At 34.8% G+C, this 18,597-nt stretch overlaps 1 protein-coding gene across 3 annotated transcripts in view; it reads right to left on the bottom strand.

The window, feature by feature from the left end:
* The window catches only part of PPP2R5A (protein phosphatase 2 regulatory subunit B'alpha), an 85,712-nt gene that overhangs the window by 29,380 nt on the left and 37,735 nt on the right, over positions 1–18,597 (bottom strand). For all 3 annotated transcript variants that reach the window (XM_074222617.1, XM_074222616.1, XM_074222615.1), the window contains exon 2: positions 6,031–6,227. In XM_074222617.1, coding sequence (XP_074078718.1) covers positions 6,031–6,227 — 197 coding nt within the window. The remainder of the gene's footprint in view (positions 1–6,030; positions 6,228–18,597) is intronic.

Here is an 18,597-nt window from a genome sequence, read left to right as displayed (position 1 = left end):
GATAACTTAAATTTTTCAAGTAAAATATTTGTCTTGATAAACAATTCAATATTTGTAACTTTTCAAAAGTAGAAACTAAATTTCACCTGATCTAAGATAGAGTATGGGTCTATACACTTCATATTTGAAGAAGACAATGACAGGGTACAGTACCATAGCTGATCTGACTCAATGTTTGGGTTTTTTGGTTTTGGTGGCACAGTGAATAGATCAATGGGCTTGGAATCAAGAAGATTCATTTTCATGAGTTCAAATGTAGTTAACTATGTGACCCTGGGCAAGTCAACAGTTAATACTGTTTATCTCAGTTTCTTATCTGTAAAATAAGCTGGAGAAGGAAAAGACAAACCACTTCAGCAACTTTGCCATGAAAACCCCAAATGGGATCATGAAGCATAAGACTTAATCAAAACAACTCAACAACAAAAGTTTCTTTTCTCCCTAAAGACAACTTTGATAATGAGCATACACCTATCTTTCAAAAAGTTTCAAAGAGTACCTAATCAAGAAATATTTTAAATCATTGAAGACAAGGGAGAAATTTTCATTTTCTTCCCTAAGGTCTCATTTAAAAAACCCAACATAAATGTAAGTAAAGGATATATGACAGATTACTGGAAGACATCTCAAAGATATACCTAGTCTAATCCCTTTACTTTAATAAAAAGAATAATAAGCTGTTGTTGTTTATTCATTTCAGTAATCTCTGACTCTTTGTGACCCCATTTGGAGTCTTTTCTTGGCAAAGATACCAGAATAGTTTGCCATTTCCTTCTCCAGCTCATCTTACAGAAGAGGAAACTGAGGCCAACAGAGTTAATTAACTTGCCCAGAGTTACACAACTTGCAAGTATCTGTGACTGGATTTGAACTCAGGTCCTGATGACTCCAGGCCTGGAGCACTACCCACTGAGCAACTTAGCTGCCCTAAAGAATAATCTCACATTTATAAAACAGCTAACAAGTGGCAGTATTGTATTAAGTTCTCTACAAATATCTCATTTGATCCTCACAGCTGATAAGTAATAGTTGTCTGGGGTGGCAAGGTAACACAGTGGATAGAGCACTGGTCCTGGAATCAGGCCTCAGATACTTAATAATTACCTAGCTATGTGGCCATAGGCAAGTCACTTAACCCCACTGCCTTGCCAAAACCTAAAAAGTAGGAGCTGTCATTGTGATTCCAGGTCTATTGCTCTAAGCAGTATCCCCCATCTATTTTCACAGGTAAAGAAATGAGGCTCAAAGAAATAAAAATGACAAAGGTCATAAATAGCAGAGTCTGAATTCAAACCCAAGTCTTCTGAAGCAAAAGTCAGCACAAATGTCAGGAGAACATGTTGCTTTAGATCAATGGATCTTAACTTGTGATCCGCAGACTCCCTAAGAGGTCTATAAACCATTAAACTAAAGAAGAGTCTCAAATAATTCACTAGACTGCTGAAGGGATTCTTGATAGTAAAAAGAACCAGGAACTCCTGCCTTAGATTAAGTTTTAGAATGAAATCCTTTTAATAGACACTGACAGGGATTTGGGACATTAAAAACCTCTTTGATAAGAGTATAGCTGGAAGTGAAAGAGTTCTTACCCACAATAAAAACAGTCAATTTTTAGATGGTCAATGAGTATTCCATTAGCACAAAAGTACCCCAGGACCACCAAAAGGCAACATATACATTTCTAAGGCAAAAGATGTTATTTCTATTTAGAAGTTATCCTTCCCTTTTTATCATGTTTGGACCTTGATGAGGTCAAATTCATTTTGAATGGTGTCTCTCTCCACCCTATGAGCTGTTATTAAAAATTTTCTCATTTCATCATGTTGGGGCATTCCTCCCCAATACCCAATGAAGAATTCATTTTTTCAAGTCCATTAAAAAAATAATTATTTTAAAAGATCAAAAATCTATTTTTCTCTGTCTCTTACTTCACCTGCCCTTTTTCACTGAAAAAAAAATCTTTGCAAAAAATATACATAGTATAGGACAGCTAGATGGTGCCGCAAATCCTACCTCAGACACTTGCTACTGGCTATTTGGCCTTGGGCAAGTCACTTAACTCCATTGCCCCACCAAAAAAAAAATGTGCATAGTCAATGAAAGAAATTGCCTGTCCACGTCCAAATAGACATGTCTCATTTTGTACTGAATCCTTTACCTGTCAAAGGGATGGGTATCATGTTTCACAATAAGTCTTCTAAAATTGTAGCTGATCAAGGGTTCTTAAGTCTTCCAACGTGGTTTGTCTTTACAATGTTCTTTCTTTGGTAGAAATTGTCTCCCTATTTCTTCTTACTTCACTCTGTATTAGTTCTGTATCATTAATTTTCTCAGGTTTCTCTGAAACCACTCCTCTTCATCATTGCTTACGGTAAAATCACATTCCATTACATTTATATGCCATAATTTGTACAGCCATTTCCCAATTGATGAGCACCTCTCTAGCATCTCTCCCACCCACACATACAGAGAAAATGAATAGAGATAGATTTAAGGATGTGGGAACCTTGAAGGCTAATGCATGCTTTTATAACTCACCTGAATGACTGACATTGTCTTCTAGCCTCTGATCCCTTCTTTCAATTCCCTCATCTCTGACATTTTCATCATTCTATAAAGAGCTGATGAAGCAACTGCTTCATCAGAATTAAGTATACACATATCTAGCCTAAGACCCTCTTTAAGACCCTCCAAAATCTGAGGCACCTTACCTATCCAGCTATTTCCTTCAAGCCAAACTGTACTAAAATTCACTATGTACCAAAACTTCCTAAAGTCCTCCCTTTTGGGGTCTCTGATCATACCATTCCCTACATCTGAAGTATCCTATTCTAGTTCATCTCCACTGGTGAAATTGTACCCCTCTCTCAAGATCCATTTCTGATGCAATCTCTTTCATGAAGCCTCTTCCTTGGGGGCAGCTAGGTGGCACAGTGGATACAGCACTGGCCATGGAGTCAGGAGGACCTGAATTCAAACCCTGCCTCAGACACTCACACTTAGCTGTATGATTTTGAGCAAGTCACTTAAATGCTATTGCCTGGTTAAAAAAAAAAAAAAAAAGGAAAGGAAAGGAAAGGAAAAAACATGAAATCTACCTTGATCATAGATTAACTAGGAAAGAAAGAGAGGAGAAACCTTGCCTTAAGGCACTGACAAACCTTACATTCCAGCAATGCCTCAATAATAGAGGTTTGCATATAGTTAGCAATACAGTAAAATGGGAAGGAAACAAGCTTTCTTCCCCAGCTTCTCCACTCCAACTCCTACTCCCAGCATCTCAGATTTATTCCTCTCTGACTGACCTTCCCCTTCCTCAAAAGTCATGGCTGCCTAGGTAAATTAGGTTGTATGAGGATTAGATATTCTCTCCAAATTTGTCTTAAATTGGTTTGAGGGCTGCTTCTATTGTTTCTATTCACATCATAAAAGTTTCTACCCAGAGTGCCCTTTTCTTTCTCTCAGTCTCGCCTAAATCAGATGCCTTGCTCTCCCCACACCTAAATGCTCCATCTTAGAACTGACCAGGATAGATGATGCCCCTAGAGAGAAGGGATTCTTTTCTTTTGGGTTTTGGTGTCCCCAATACCCAAGCACAGTGATTGATTCATAATAAATACTTTGTCACTCATCTATCTTTTGAACTCCTTATCTCAGGAATAGAAATTGCAAGTGAAAACTGGACCTGATTATTTCCATCAGAGAAATTCTCTTTCCCTCCTCAGTTCTCACACTTGATGCTTTTCATACTTATCATGTATACTCATTTTGTGGTATATTTAGTGCTTTTTTTTGTACTATCCATCCTACTAGGCTGGGGTAGAGATCATATGCAAAAGAGGCATATAATGGGCATCAAGTATTTTTCTCATCATTTGTTTCAAAGAAGACTCATTAAATCATAGTGCCTTCCATCACAAATTTAAAGGAGAAGCCTGAAAGTAGAAGAGGCACTACCACTTAAGAATATTCTAGGTTTTAATTTATTTATAGCATTTAGGTAATATTTTTGTGCTCTAGACTACAAAGTTCTTTTTAGATCTCAGTTCTATTGTTCAATGTTCAAGCTTCTCATCATCACAAAATTTTTCCTATCTATATCTTCATCCCATTGTTCAAAATATTGAGTACTGGCACAGGCACATTGTATCAAAGAAGCACAATTGACATTCAATTAATCATTCCTTTGAACTGGTCATTCGACTAGTTCATAATCCACCTAATTATAATATTATACAGTCCACACCTCTCCACTGTGTCCCTAATGGTTTATTGGTAGACTTCAGTCAAATATTTTGCCTAGAATAGACTTCTCCCCACCTCCAACCTCCCAAGTACTTTTCCTTCTCTGTCTAAACAGCCTCAAAATTTCTTCAATGATCTTAATATGGAATGAACTTGACCACCTTGGCAAACTTTCTATATGTAGGTTTAAAATCTAAAGATTACATTTGTACTTGTAATCACAATTTGATAAGATGAATTAGGTATCCCTTAAATCTGGATATGTTAACTTCAGCACCCTAGTAAAAGCAATAAAATGATTTCTTCACAAAAGACCTCATAGTATTTTCTCCAGTCAGATCCATAATTTAATTGTTCCTAAGGATGTAGTTGCCTGGGGGCCTTAAGAGATTTGCCTGTGGCCATTCAGTTCAGATGTGTCAAAGGCTGGTCAGTTAGGGGCCTGACTGAACTATGCATGGACACTCAGTTCAGATATGTGGGAAGCAGACTGAATCCAGCTTCTTTTTGTGTTTTTAAACTCCCAAGGACAAGTAGATCTTTATCCACTGTAACTGTTACTCACATTTTTAATGTCATTTTTATCCTTTTCTTCAATATCTAAAGCTTTTAGTCACTCTTTGTAATCAACTCATTTCAATAAAATTCAAAAACATACTAAGCACAAGAATTCTTTGGATCAAAAGCAAAGAAAATTGTCTCTGGTATCAAGAAATACACATTGCCCTGGTGGGATAGGGGAAGATATAACCTACACAAGAATGAGTGCATACAAGATATATACAAAGTCATACAAAATAATTTCAAGGGTGAAAACAAGAGGATCAAAAACTGTTCTAAAGAAGGTGACAGCTGAGCAGTGATTTGACAAAAACCAGAGATTCCGTGAAGTACAGGTGAGGAGGGAGGGAAGTTGAGCCATGGAAGATCATCCGGATGACAAAGGTTTAAAGTTCCAGAGATGGAATGGAATGGAGGAACAACCAGTAAGACAGAAAGAATGAAATGAGAATATGTAAAGAAAAACACAAAGTGAGCTTGATTAAATGCTTACTGAATTGGACATAGAGGACAAAAAGTCTCTTTTTTTAAACTTTTATCCTAAGCACCTTTAAACAAAATGTTCCTGCCAAAGTTTCAGCTAAATCCCAGATAATTTTAAAAAATCATATTTTACAAGTAAATTATGATTTGAGCATCTCTCTCTCTCTCTCTCTTTTTTTAAGTTTTTGCAAGGCAATGGGGTTAAGTGGCTTGCCCAAGGCTACAAGGCTAGGTAATTATTAAGTGTCTGAGGCCGGATTTGAACTCAGGTACTCCTGACTCCAAGGCTAGTGCTCTATCCACTGCGCCACCTAGCCACCCCACATCTCTTCTTTTATTTAATAAATGGAAGTAAAATATAACTACCAAATGAAGTTCACTTTGAATAACTAATTTAAAATTAATTTTAAAATTAAAATGGGTATTTCCCTATACATGGTAGATGAAGAGGATTATATGTTAAACTATGTCTGTTATATACAACTTGCTTTTATTAATAATTGTTAAAATAAATTCCAAATGTATCTTTCAAAGTTGTCCTACTTGTCTGTGATTCTTTCTGGTCTTCCTTCTGTTTTCTTCTGTAGCTGTAGTCAGTTTCCAAGGTGACTGTTACAATATATAAATTCTGAGATATTTGCTTTTTTTAAAAAAGACAGTTTCATTACTTTGGACAGTTATAGTGTCACACCTAATTTTAATCAAGGGTAAATCTAAAGGAACATAAATCTAGAAGCTTACCATTTTTACTATATCAGAATATGTTGATTCAACAAGCACACCACGATTTGTTGAAACATACTCAATCAGTTCATTCAGTGTTGCCCTTTTAATTTCTTTGCTTTTCAAGTCTGCAACAGAGTCCATGAAATCAAATAGTACGCAACACTGCTGCAACTTCTGACAGAAAAGATCTTGTTGTTCATTTGAAGAGGCATCTATAAATAAAAATATAGGAAAACATGGGTGTTACCTATCTATTCAAAAGTTGACCTAAAATATTTAAAATCAATTATTCCTTGAAGCCAAATCTCATACAGAAGTAACTGTATCAAAATGGAAATATAGGAAATATATTTGGAAGTATGGGAAGTAAAACCTAGATCTCCAAAAACCACATTTTGAATGGAATATATGAAGGAAACTTTATTATCACAACCAAATTTACTGAGACAAATGATAGCATGATTATAAATACTATAAATAAAACTTAACATTTCAATGAAAATGAAATTTCAATTCTGAATTTCACACCTCATAACAACTTGAAATAATAACTTGGTGTCTAAAGTTTTTTCAAGCAATCTGTTACATTACTGAGCATCTTCAGAGCATAAGCAAACTTAGACTATTCAGAACTATTAAAGAGATTTTAAAAGTACTATTTCATATTGTCTTTCTACAAAGGCAAGTTTTTCTAGTAATTCATACAAAAAATAAGTTATCAAAAGAGGTCTACCGTTAGAGTCCAAATTTTTTAAAATTGTTATTTAACTTTCTTATATCTTATTTGTAAATAAGCAAGGGGTCTTATGTTTTGTACTTGGAAACATAGATAATTTCACCTAAAAACAATCCTAGAAATAATCCAATTCAACCCTTCCATTTAATAGATGATGAAAATGAGGCCCAGAGAAATGAAACAGCATGCTCCCTTGCAAGCCTGTTGATAGCAAAGCTAGATCTGGTCTTTAGACTCAACAGCAACCCCAAATGTCCTTTTTTGAATGAACATTAAGTTTTAAAAATGACTTACAACTTCATTTAGGTCAATGCATTCTTCACAAGAATCTACATTACAAAATTCCAACAAGTGGGCTCTTTAGCTTTCACTTTTGAACAACCTTACTGGCTTAAAAGCCTTTTGCTTTATATCAAGTTTTAACTGTAATTCTTCTCTTCAAAGTTTCAACTCTGAGGCCTAACCCCTGGCATCAGTTAAGAGTGGAATACTCTTCTACACATCAACTTTTTCAAGAGTTGAACAGCCCCAGTGGCTCCCTATAGCACTCTTCTTTGAGCTAAACATCTCCAGTTCCTTCAGCGGAGCCTAATAGGACATGGTCTCTGGTTCCCTCACCAACCTTGCTGTCTTCCTCTGGGTGCATTCCAGTTTATCAAGGTCCTTCCAAAAATGTGCACTCTAGAACTTCAGGATACTGTGTGATGCTGAGTAGCTCAGTACCCTGTCATCTTCATTCTAGATATTATGATGCCTCACCTCTCTTAATGAAAGCAAAGACAGCATTACTATTTTAGCTGCTGTGTCACACTGATGACTCATATTGAGCTTGTAGTCTATTAAAATCCAAATATATTTTCCCCATGAATGGTTGCCTAGCAACATTCTCACATCCTGTTTTTGGGTCCAAAAAAACAATCACACAGAACATTTTCTATTTCTCCCTTTATAAATTTCATTTTCTTGGTTTGGCCCATTGCTCTAGACTAGTCAGTTTTTTTTGGATCCCAGTTCTGTTGTTCAATGAATTAGCCACCCCCCCCTTCAAGCTTCCTATCAGCTGCAATTTTCCTATTTATATCTTCATCCAATTGTTAAAAAATATTGAGTAGAACACTAGCACATTGTATCAAAGAAGCTAAATTATTCAATCAATCATCCCTTTGGACTGGTCATTCATCTAGTTCAGAACCCACTTAATGCTAATATCATCCAGTCCATACCTCTCCATTTTGTCCCTAATGGCATAATGACAAACTTTGTTAAATGCCTTATATTGAATTGACTCTATCCCCATCTTTGATGGTTAAAAACTTTTCTTCCCTTCCATCAGGTCCATGGTACCAGGTACCACATTCTCTATGAAGCGTTCCCTAATTCATCACCCTCCCACATTGATCTCTCTCCTCTCCTATCACAGCCATTCTGTTTCCCTCATTTTTATTTATGCTATTTTAATTGTAGTGTACTTATCTGTTTCTTATTTCCCATATTAAAATTTCTTTAGAGGGAACTACATCTTCATCACTTTCTCCCCAGCACTTTTAGCACCAGTGCATTGTACACAGAATGGTTTAAAATTAGCTATTAGAAAATGAGATATTTATAGTAGAATTCAAAAGGGAAAGCAGAAGCCATAAATCTGGAACTCAGGGCAAACAGTATCCTATGCAGTTTCCTTTCTTGAAAGCTCAATTTCCTTATCAGGTGTATTTTCATAGCTTTTTCATCTTTCTTTTTATTTTTTTTAGTTTTTTTGAAAGGCAATGGGGTTGAGTGACTTGCCCAAGATCACACAGCTAGGTATTATTAAGTGTCTGAGGCCAGATTTGAACTTAGGTCCTCCTGACTCCAGGACCGGTGCTGTATCCACTGCCACCTAGCTGACCCTAGAATGAAGATTTCTGAATAGAAAAGAAACATGATGAAGTTGTGGTGCTTTAGGAAGATACAGTCATTCAAATATTCAATAAGTATAGAAAATAGATTAGATATATGAAAGAAGACTATAGATAAAGAGACCACTTAGGAAGTTATTGCAATAATCCAGGCATATCTTGATACAGGTCTAAACTAGGATGTTGGTAGAGATAATGAAAAAATATATAAATTTAACAATAATCAAAAGTACTTTCCTACTAATTGAATATCAGGATAGTAAGAAATTCAAAGTAGGATAACTGAGAGAATTATAGTAAGCATTCATTAATGGAAATGAGTTTGAGAAGATGAAGGTAGTTTAGGAAACAAGGTGACGAAATCAGTTTTAGAAACCATTTTAAGATGACTACAGGACAATTCAATGGAAGTATATACCAAGTAGTTGGAAATGCAAGAATGACCTTTAGATGAGAAATGAGAGCCTTGAAGTATATAGTAAGAGATTTAAGAGATCAAGTTAAACATGACAGAGACTGAAATTACTGAAGATAAAACAAAGAAAAAATAAAAGGCTTGCCAAGGCTGAAACTTGGATGTCTATAATAAGAACCAGGAAAAAGTAAAGAAAGAGAAAAGACCGAGAAAGAAAGAACAGACACTATGTCACAGAAACCAATGAAAGAATTTTTCAAAGATGGAGGTTAGTCAATAGTGATAATTATCCACAGAGAAGTCAAGGAGAATGAGGACTGAAAAAAGAATATTGAAGACTGAAAAAGGACAATGTATGTGATGATTAGGGCCTCACTAGAAACTTAAAAAAAATAAAATTTCAGGAGTAGAGGAGAGTCAAAGCACGAAGGGTTTGCTAAGGCTGTTTTAAGAACTGGTGTCAACTATTGCTAATTAAGAATACTTCTCTTGAGGTTTAAGATGTGTAAACAAAACAGTATAGATAGAATACTGGAGGATAAGGTCTTGGTCATTACCAAGAGGTTATCTTTTCTGGGTCTGAACAAAAAAAAAAATCAAAACACAGATGATTTTTCCTACTTGTCCTTGGTTTCTTTACAAACTATTATTCTTTTAAATAGTGAATAGAAAATTTCTGTTGTATATGAAGATATTGTTACAGTGGCAGTTCCTATTTTTAAAAATAGATATAGCTGATATCTTTCATTCTTTTTTACACTATCTACTTTTCTCACTCTATATCAAAGCCAACACATAAATTAAAAAAAAAACACTTCACATTTTAAGTGGAGTTCTACATCTGTAGACCCCCATCTTGGTAAAAGAGTTGTATGTGACCTTTTATCTCTTCTTTTAGACATTCAATTTTGATTGTTTTGCAGTTCTATTTATATGATCATTTACTAGATTCTAAGCTCTCTTACTTCTCCATTCATTAGTTCTAAAGTCACTGCATAAATTCCCAGTATTTATCATGCTCACTGTTGGTTATAGCACTGCAATATTCCATTAATATTCTAGATCATATTTATTTAATCATTCCTCAATTGATAGGCATCTATTTGTTTTTAGTTCTTGGCTACTACAAAAAGTGCTGCTATAAATAATGTGATATATATATATAAAAAGCCTCTCTTTAGTAAATAACCTCCTTGGAGTACGTCACATCTGGTTCAAAAGGTGTAGACATTTTGATCACTTAATTTACATTACCTTCAAAATACTTTCCAGAATGGTTCTACCAATTCACAGTCCACCAAAAATAATGCTGCCTTTCCATAATCTCATTAGTACCTTTAAGGGACCTTTGAGGTCCCTTCAAGGTCTGAATCTATTCATGATTCATGGATTCTTGAAGTCTGAATGCATTACTTGCAAAGGTTGATACTGCTCTTCATATGTAAACATATTTATATTTGTCTAATAAATGTATTATTTTTTTAAAAAGTTATATGCATGCAAAGAGTTCGCCATTTAAAAGAATCCTATAGCAATAATTTATAAAGCAAAAATTTAAGAATCAGGAAAAATCACCTGTATTCAGATTTTTTTTTTGTCCAGGCTCAAACTCACGGTCCAGGCTGCAACAGTTTGGTGATTTTACAATTAAAGCTACCCTAAAGTTAGGTAATCAAGTTTTCTGTGCCCTGACTTTGTAAATCTATCTCTAAGGTTAATTCAATTTTGCTCCTGTCAGTCTTTGGCACTCTTAAAAGTCTTAGCTAAGAGGCCAATTGTGATATGGGTTCATGAGACATGAACGAGCATTTACTATAAACAAGAACAAAAGGATCACAAAATTCATTCATATAAACTATGTAATTATAGATGGTTTCTTTAAACAAGACCTTAATCTTAAGGTCTTGTAATTTAAAGGCATATAAGGTTATAAATATAACCATTTATTTCTGCTGTTTTTCCTAGCACAAGTACTTAAGTTTTTCCTGAGAGCATGATTCTAGGCACTACTTTGAAATAGCAGGGGAAAAACAAGTAACAATCTATAAAGGAGAAAAAACTATTAGGAAGCTCTGGACAGTCACAAAGCATCAGTTTTATCAGCAAGAACAAAATAAGACTACATTATGCAGGTGAAAGATTTTTTTTCTAAAGGTGTCTGTATTAATGACTTAAGATATTAGTAGAGATTAAGGATGAGAAAAATGTCAGAAGGCCCTGTAATTTTAAGCTTAAAAATCTCGAAATTTAAGATTCAAGCTATGCCTGTACCAAAAAAAAGAAACAAATGTAGAGTTCAAAAAGTTTCCAAGGGGCGGCTAGGTGGCGCAGTAGATAGAGCACCGGCCCTGGAATCAGGAGTACCTGAGTTCAATCTGGCTTCAGACACTTAAGAATTACAGAGAGAGAGAGAGAGAGAGAGAGAGAGAGACAGACAGACAGACACAGAGAGAGAGAGAGAGAGAGAGAGAGTTTATATCTTTCCAGAAATGGAGACCCCCATAATGAAAACAATATACCAGATGAACCCCAATCAGAGTAAAGCAGAGCTATTATCTCAAGAACCTTTGACCCTCATTCTGAAATTATTTTTTTTTTTTGCTTCCATGTCACTGTGGTGCATATTGAGCTCTAAAGGAACCCTCTCTCCCCTAGAACCTTTTTCAAACTAACTGTTTACTAGCCACATTTCTTCCTTTGGTGCTTCTTAATTTATGAAATGAACATTTCAATGTCAATTTGCAACAACTTATGGGGCAGGTACTGCAGACATAATCTGCCATTTATAGATGAAGAAACCAAATCATGATCATGTAGCTGACATGTAAGAAGCTAGATTAGAACCCAGTTCTTTGAGATTAAATCCAACTCTTTATCCATTCAGTTACTCAAACAGGGTCTGTTCCTGCTCCTGCTATTTAACATTTGTTCAATATGCCATAAAATAAAATTTTTTAAGAAATAAAGGCTTTCATTATTATTAAAATACTTAGTGAATTTCTTATCTATCTATAAATTATGTGTTAGGTAAAAATGAGCCATTTCTGCTCAGTTTGCTTTTCTCTTAACAGAATCCAAAATTGTAGAATATGAAAATACATAATTCCTTGTAACAAAGCAGATTATTCCTCCAAATGAAGAGACTGAACAAGCAGGAGATGACAGGAAAACTAATTCTACCATTAGAAGAAAAAGAGAGACATAAAAACTGACACAAAAATTAAGTGATTTGCCCAAGGCCGTTTATGAGCTGATGTCCATGATACTTCATGGAGTACATGAAAGATTTCTTAAAATAATCACTCTGCTTTCCTTTGGAATATAGTTTGATGAATAAACTAGGGAGAAAAAGAACATGTTTTGGGAACCTGAATTAATGCAATCTGATATGGTTTCCCCCAGGAAAGATTATGTCAAATATTTATGATATTCTGCTTATGCAGTCCTAATATTTTAGCCCTTTAGTCTTTCCATTTTGGTAACAATAATAAGCCCCAGAGTAGTACAGAAATTATTACCTGCTAAATCAATTTTTGCAAACAACTAAGAAAACAGAGTATATCAAACATGATCATAAAGCAGAGCTAAGGTCACAGAAAGTAATAACCATAAAGTTCATAAGATAGGGCTGTTTTCTTATTAAAGTAGACTTTTTAAACCTCAAAGTCAACTGATATTTAATTAAACACCAGCACATACATCTCTCCAATTCAAAATTTCTTTTCCAGAGGAAAAAATTTCTCATTTCCTACTGACAATGTTTAGCATACCTATGCTTGAAACTACAAGTTTCTTTCATATTTACATATTTAAGCACTGTGTAATTGAGATTCGCTAATAGCTTTAATTTTATATAAAATGTTCCCAAAGGACTTTTAAATAAAAAACTGAAAGCACTGTTAGCTGATTATTATAGCATAGATGCCTTTTATTACATTACAGCACCGGTTACTAGAAAGTTACCAAGTTATTTGTCAAAATTTTAAAGAATTCTCTACTCCCTTTCCATAACAAATAATCATTTGATGTGTTCTGAATTACATAAGGGTTAAGCATATATTCCCCTGACAAACTTTTGGAGTTAAGAAGAGAGGCATGCAAAGCACTCTGACAGCTATCGGAGTTTTACTCCTATGCTTCACTGTATCATGGAGCTAAGAGTTGCAAGAAGTAAAAGACTGACCACAACCACTCATAAAATAAGAACGAAGTAGTTCCTCAATACTAGCAGTCTCCCTTGTACTTTGACAGTAACTAGAACAAAGAATGAGACACTTAAATACTTAAATACCAAAAAACAATTTTACTACTGGCCACCTTAGATTGTGGTTTTCATCCAGCAATTAAGAGGCCAAAAGCAGTTATTCAGAAGACCATAAATATTTCCTTTGCAGGAGAATGACACTATCAGATCTGTACTTAGGAATGTCACTGGGAAGAATATGTAGCACTGGAAAGGGGAGGGACTTGACATGAAATAAATCAGGAGGCTAGTCATAGTCCTTGCTCAAGTGATTATGAGGACAGCATACTAGTATTTGTATCCTCAAGGTACAGTGCCTGGAAGTTAAGTAGAAGCTTAATATATGCTTGCTAATGACTGAGGTAAATAAACATAAGATGAAGAATCATCAGCAAGACTATTAACTGATTGAATATGTGGGATAAGGAGTGAAGAACTGAAGATGGCTTAGGTTGTGAACATGGGTGAAGGAAAGAATGATGCTGTCTCCTCAACAGAAAGAGGGAAATTAAGATATAAAGTAAAAGTAGTTATAGGGGTAAAGGTGAGTTCTGTTTAGAACATGTTGAGTTTGATATAGAACCTTGGATATATATATATATATATATATATATATATAGATAGATAGATAGATAGATAGATATAGATATATAGATATAATATAGATATATCCAACAGACAGTCGGGTAATGCAACACTAGAACTCAATATTTAGGGAGATAAATAAAAGAAAATTCTATGTAAAACACAATATATTTAAAAAAAAAAAAGAAAAACTATTGACTCCAAAAGTCAGGAAATTGAAAATGAACAAGATATTCTTCAAACACCATTTCTTGGAGAAATTTAAATACATAAAACAATTGTAGTGAGAAAGATGAATAAAACTACTTAAATCATTAGTCATTTGCTTTCCTTTTTTTCCTATGTAAAAGAGAAAATCGTGGCAGAGCAACGTTCACTTAGCATTCAGGCTCATTTGCAAAACATTACATAAGGTCACAGAAGGCTACCAAAAAAACTGTCTCACAAAACCGCATAAAACTGTTGAATGAGCTAATTACACATCTCATGACCCCATTAAATGCATTCATTCTCAGAACACAAGATTTCATGGCATTTTTATAGAGATCTAGTCTCATTAATGATGGCAGCAGAATCACATATGGATTCTTACTGCCTCAATAATTCTGAACAATGTGAGAAAATGGCAATGACATTTAAGTATAAAGTTGGAAAAAGTAGCAAGAAGTAACAAGATATACAGGAAAAAATCTCTGCAGAAGGTGACACAATTTCACAGGTATTTGAGGAGTGATTTCAACTTTGTTTCACAAAGTAGATAAGATTCCAAAAGAATTGGAAAGACCAGATGGTATTCTAACTCCAAAAGCAAACCAAGAAGATGTCAGCAACTACTAACCCATTAGAATACTTTTCCATTTTCATAGAAGCTTTGTCAGAATGCCTATGCATACACCAAGGCTATCCATTCATCAAAGGCATATGCTGAATGAGAACAAGGGGCAAGGCTTATATTGATACTTTTGTTTTTATATCATCTTCATTTCAAATTATATTCTCCTCTTGCTCAGTGAGCCAAACCTTGACATAAAATAAAAAAGATGGAAAAGGCAGTTCTGTAAAAGCAAACTAATAATATTAACTAAGTCTGACAGTATACACAAAGTTCAATATTCTCAGACCCTTACTACTTCTTCAAAGGAGAAGGGATATGTTTGACTTGGCTTCAAAGTCATGTTTGAACAGAATTTTCTCTAAGAGATATCTTTAAAAATCACACCATTGATAGCCATTGGCTTCTGAAATATGTCTACCAGAATTCATTTTTTCCCAAACCCACCTCTCTTCTGAACTTCCTTAATACAGGTAAAGGTTATACTACCCTCCTAATCATCCAGGTTCACCATTTTGACATCAGTCTTGTTTTTTTATAACTCTCCCTCACCCCACCCTAACCAATGAGTTGTCAAATCTTGTTAGTTCTATCTCTATAACATCTTATATATATTCTCCTCCCTACTTACATAGCCACCCACTCTAGTTCATGGAAGTGTTCATACATTCTTGCCTTGACTACTGCTATAACCATCTAGGCCGGTCTCCCTGTCTCAAGTATATCTCTGCTCCAATCCATTTTCTACACCAAAATGACTTTCCTAAAGTGTAGGTTTGACCATGTCACCCTCATTCAATAAATTCTTACAACAAATATAAACTTCAACATTTAAAAAGGGTTCACAGAGCCATGAAGCAAGAATAAGGGGAAACAGATGGAGAATCCCAGTGTGGCACTGACAGCCTCTAAATATGAGTAAGACAAAAAAAATAGCTAAGTTCATCTAATGTATACACCAGTGTCAGGAAAACTTTCTTCTAAGAGTTCAAATATAGAAGAATTTTCCATAGTTGACAATATTCTTAAAATACTTCAACTCAAAGAAAAGATGCATAAAATAGTATAAAACATTAAAAGAACCAGATGGCTTTGGTACACTCTCCTTTATGGCAGATTTATGGAAAGATATGGACAAAATTCACATAAGAAGGAATAGAAAAATTGTGATCTTCAAGCATACTGAGAATACATCATTCAAGTATTATCTTTGGGGAAAAAACTAAAATCATTTGTAATTATATTTTTCTGTAAATCTCTGCTACATATTCACTAATATCCTTTTGTGATGTCTCAAGAAATGAAAGGTGTATCCAGGCTTCTGACAATTATGTCAATGGAGTGCAAACTCTAAAAGGTTCCAGCAGTTTAGAGGACTTCAGATATGTGCTCAGCAATTTAGTGTCTGTCATCTAAGAACTAAACCAACTAAGTTCACACATCAGTTCATAATCAAGTTGGCCTCAAGATGATGAAGTTTTCTGGCTATCTAAATTCATGAGAAAAAAGCAAACACACTTAAGACACAGAGGAATTATAATCTGCATCAATGGAGGGAGAATCCACATTGATAAAATTGCACAACCTCAAAATAATGAAAAATAATTAGCTCCTTTCATCTTTTGTTGTGGTTAAACTGGACTACAGAATTTCATAGCAACAGGTAATACAAGCAAAAGATTCGGCAATATTGAGCAGCGCATTGAGAACTTGGATCAGGCCCCTGTCCATCTAACTTCAACCCCAAGGTAAATGAATGTATTTAATGCATTCATAGCTTTTTATTTCCACTTAAGTTTTTCAGAGATCTTCCCAAACTACTAGATAGGCTAAGGGAATAGGTATGCCTTCCACAAAGATCTCCTTTATTCAATAATGGGCTAGAAGTCAAAAGAGATGTACAAGTTAAATAAGGTGCTGCAAACAACTATTCAAGTCTGAGAAAAGAGATTTCTCCCTCAACTTCTTGGCCCTGGTCAATGGTTCGACATCAGAAACTGTTGTCATTGAGAGTAAAGGGGACACACTATGCTTTGCTCAACTGCCCCCTTTCCAACTAGTCTGTTTCCCTCTATTGCTATGTGTGAGGATTATCTTATTCTTCTATGGTCTTCTTAGCGCTCAGTACAGGGGCTTAGTGCTTACTTAGTAAATGCTTTTTCATTCATTTATGCCCATCCTCAGGGAGGAAGACTATATAATTAAATCCAATTTATTTCCTTGGAAGACTATATAGTTAAATCCAATTTATTTCCTCACTATTCTTTGTTTCATTGTATTGGGGAGAAAAGGGAAAACTTTGGGGAAGAATATTTGAAATAGATCTTGAAAAATGATGACTCAAAAGTCAGAAATGGAAGGAGGGCAAGGAAGGCATTCAAGAAATAGGAAATAATGAAAGCAAAGGGAGAAACATGAAGATGCAGAACATGTTCTATAGATGGCAAATAGTCCAATTTGTTTGGAGTATAGACTATGAAGGGAAGAAGTGAACAAAATCCTCAATCTAATTTGAAAGGAACCTCAGAAAATGTCTTGCACAATTCCCTATTTGTTCTCAAGATTTTCTGAGTTCCTAATTTTGAGACCTGATATATTATTCTTCTACCACTTATCAATTCAATAAGCATGTAGTCATGTTTTTATTCACATCACCAATAAAGACTCAAAAGTCAGTGACCTTAGAGATTTTCAGAGACCTTAGAGAGCTTCATCCTTGTAATGCTTGGAGAATGACAATACCATTAACAGAGACAGGGATAACAAGAGAGACTTCAACACTTGAAGGGAAAAAGAAAGCAAAACAAATTCATAATTTAATCTCTTTGCTTGATTTTTTAAATAATTATGCTAGCTTCTAATATTGGCATAAAATACCCATCAATCACAAGATTTGGAGGACTCAAAGTCCATGAAATATATGAACAAGATTTACTCTAATATATATTTGACAAGTAATTTTTCAGTCTGTTTTAAATGAGCTTGAGAGATAATCTATTTTGTTTTGCAACATCTCTGCTATAAGGAAGAACTTTACAAGTCTACTTTCTCTGATACTGCCACACAATTTCTTTCATCTGCATCAAGTGATTTCTAGTTATTAGGTAAAAAGGTATTCATTAGAACCCAGTATTCTTCCAGGACATCCTAAAACATAAGTTTTTTTCAGAGCAGGAATATGGTCAAGCAGAACAAATCTAATCTTTCTCTAGTATGACATATCTGAAGACAGCCATTGAGTCCCTGTTTTTTCCTTTTCCTTAAACCAGTTCTGATATCACAGGATGTCAAAACCAATTGTCATTTTGGATGCCTTCTCTTGTATGTTCACCAGCTTTATCAGTGCCCTTCCTAAAATGTGGCAATAGAACCACTTCCAAGAGTCTAAGATAACAATAATATAAATTAATAAAATTAAGCTGAACAGTGAATAATAAATAATGATCAACCTTGACCCCTAAGAAGAGATGAACTAATGCACTCTCTCTTTTCATTGGGAATATAGGGAATTAAGAGTATGGAATACTTCATACACAAATCTGGCAGGATTTTATTGTATTTTACTTGATTACAAGAGAAGGCTTACTCAAGAGAGGACTATAAGGGAAAAATGGCTTTTTTTCCTTAACAATCAACAAAGCTTTTTAAAAAATACAGCCAGATTTTACTAGGGGGCAGAATCAAAATGGCACATGAAGGCAGGATTTTTTTTCCCCAGAGGCTCACTTCCAAGGAACTCCAAAGGCCTTAAAATTATGACTCTAACTAAATTTTGTAGAGACAGAACCCATAGAAAGACCCAGTGACACAATTCTCCAGCTCAAAATAACTTGGAAGATCCAGGGGAAGACTCTGTTCCACAAGGATCAGAGG

This window comes from Macrotis lagotis, chromosome 2, assembly GCF_037893015.1.
Source record: "Macrotis lagotis isolate mMagLag1 chromosome 2, bilby.v1.9.chrom.fasta, whole genome shotgun sequence".
Taxonomy (NCBI): domain Eukaryota; kingdom Metazoa; phylum Chordata; class Mammalia; order Peramelemorphia; family Peramelidae; genus Macrotis; species Macrotis lagotis.
This window is presented reverse-complemented; position numbering and strand designations above follow the sequence as displayed.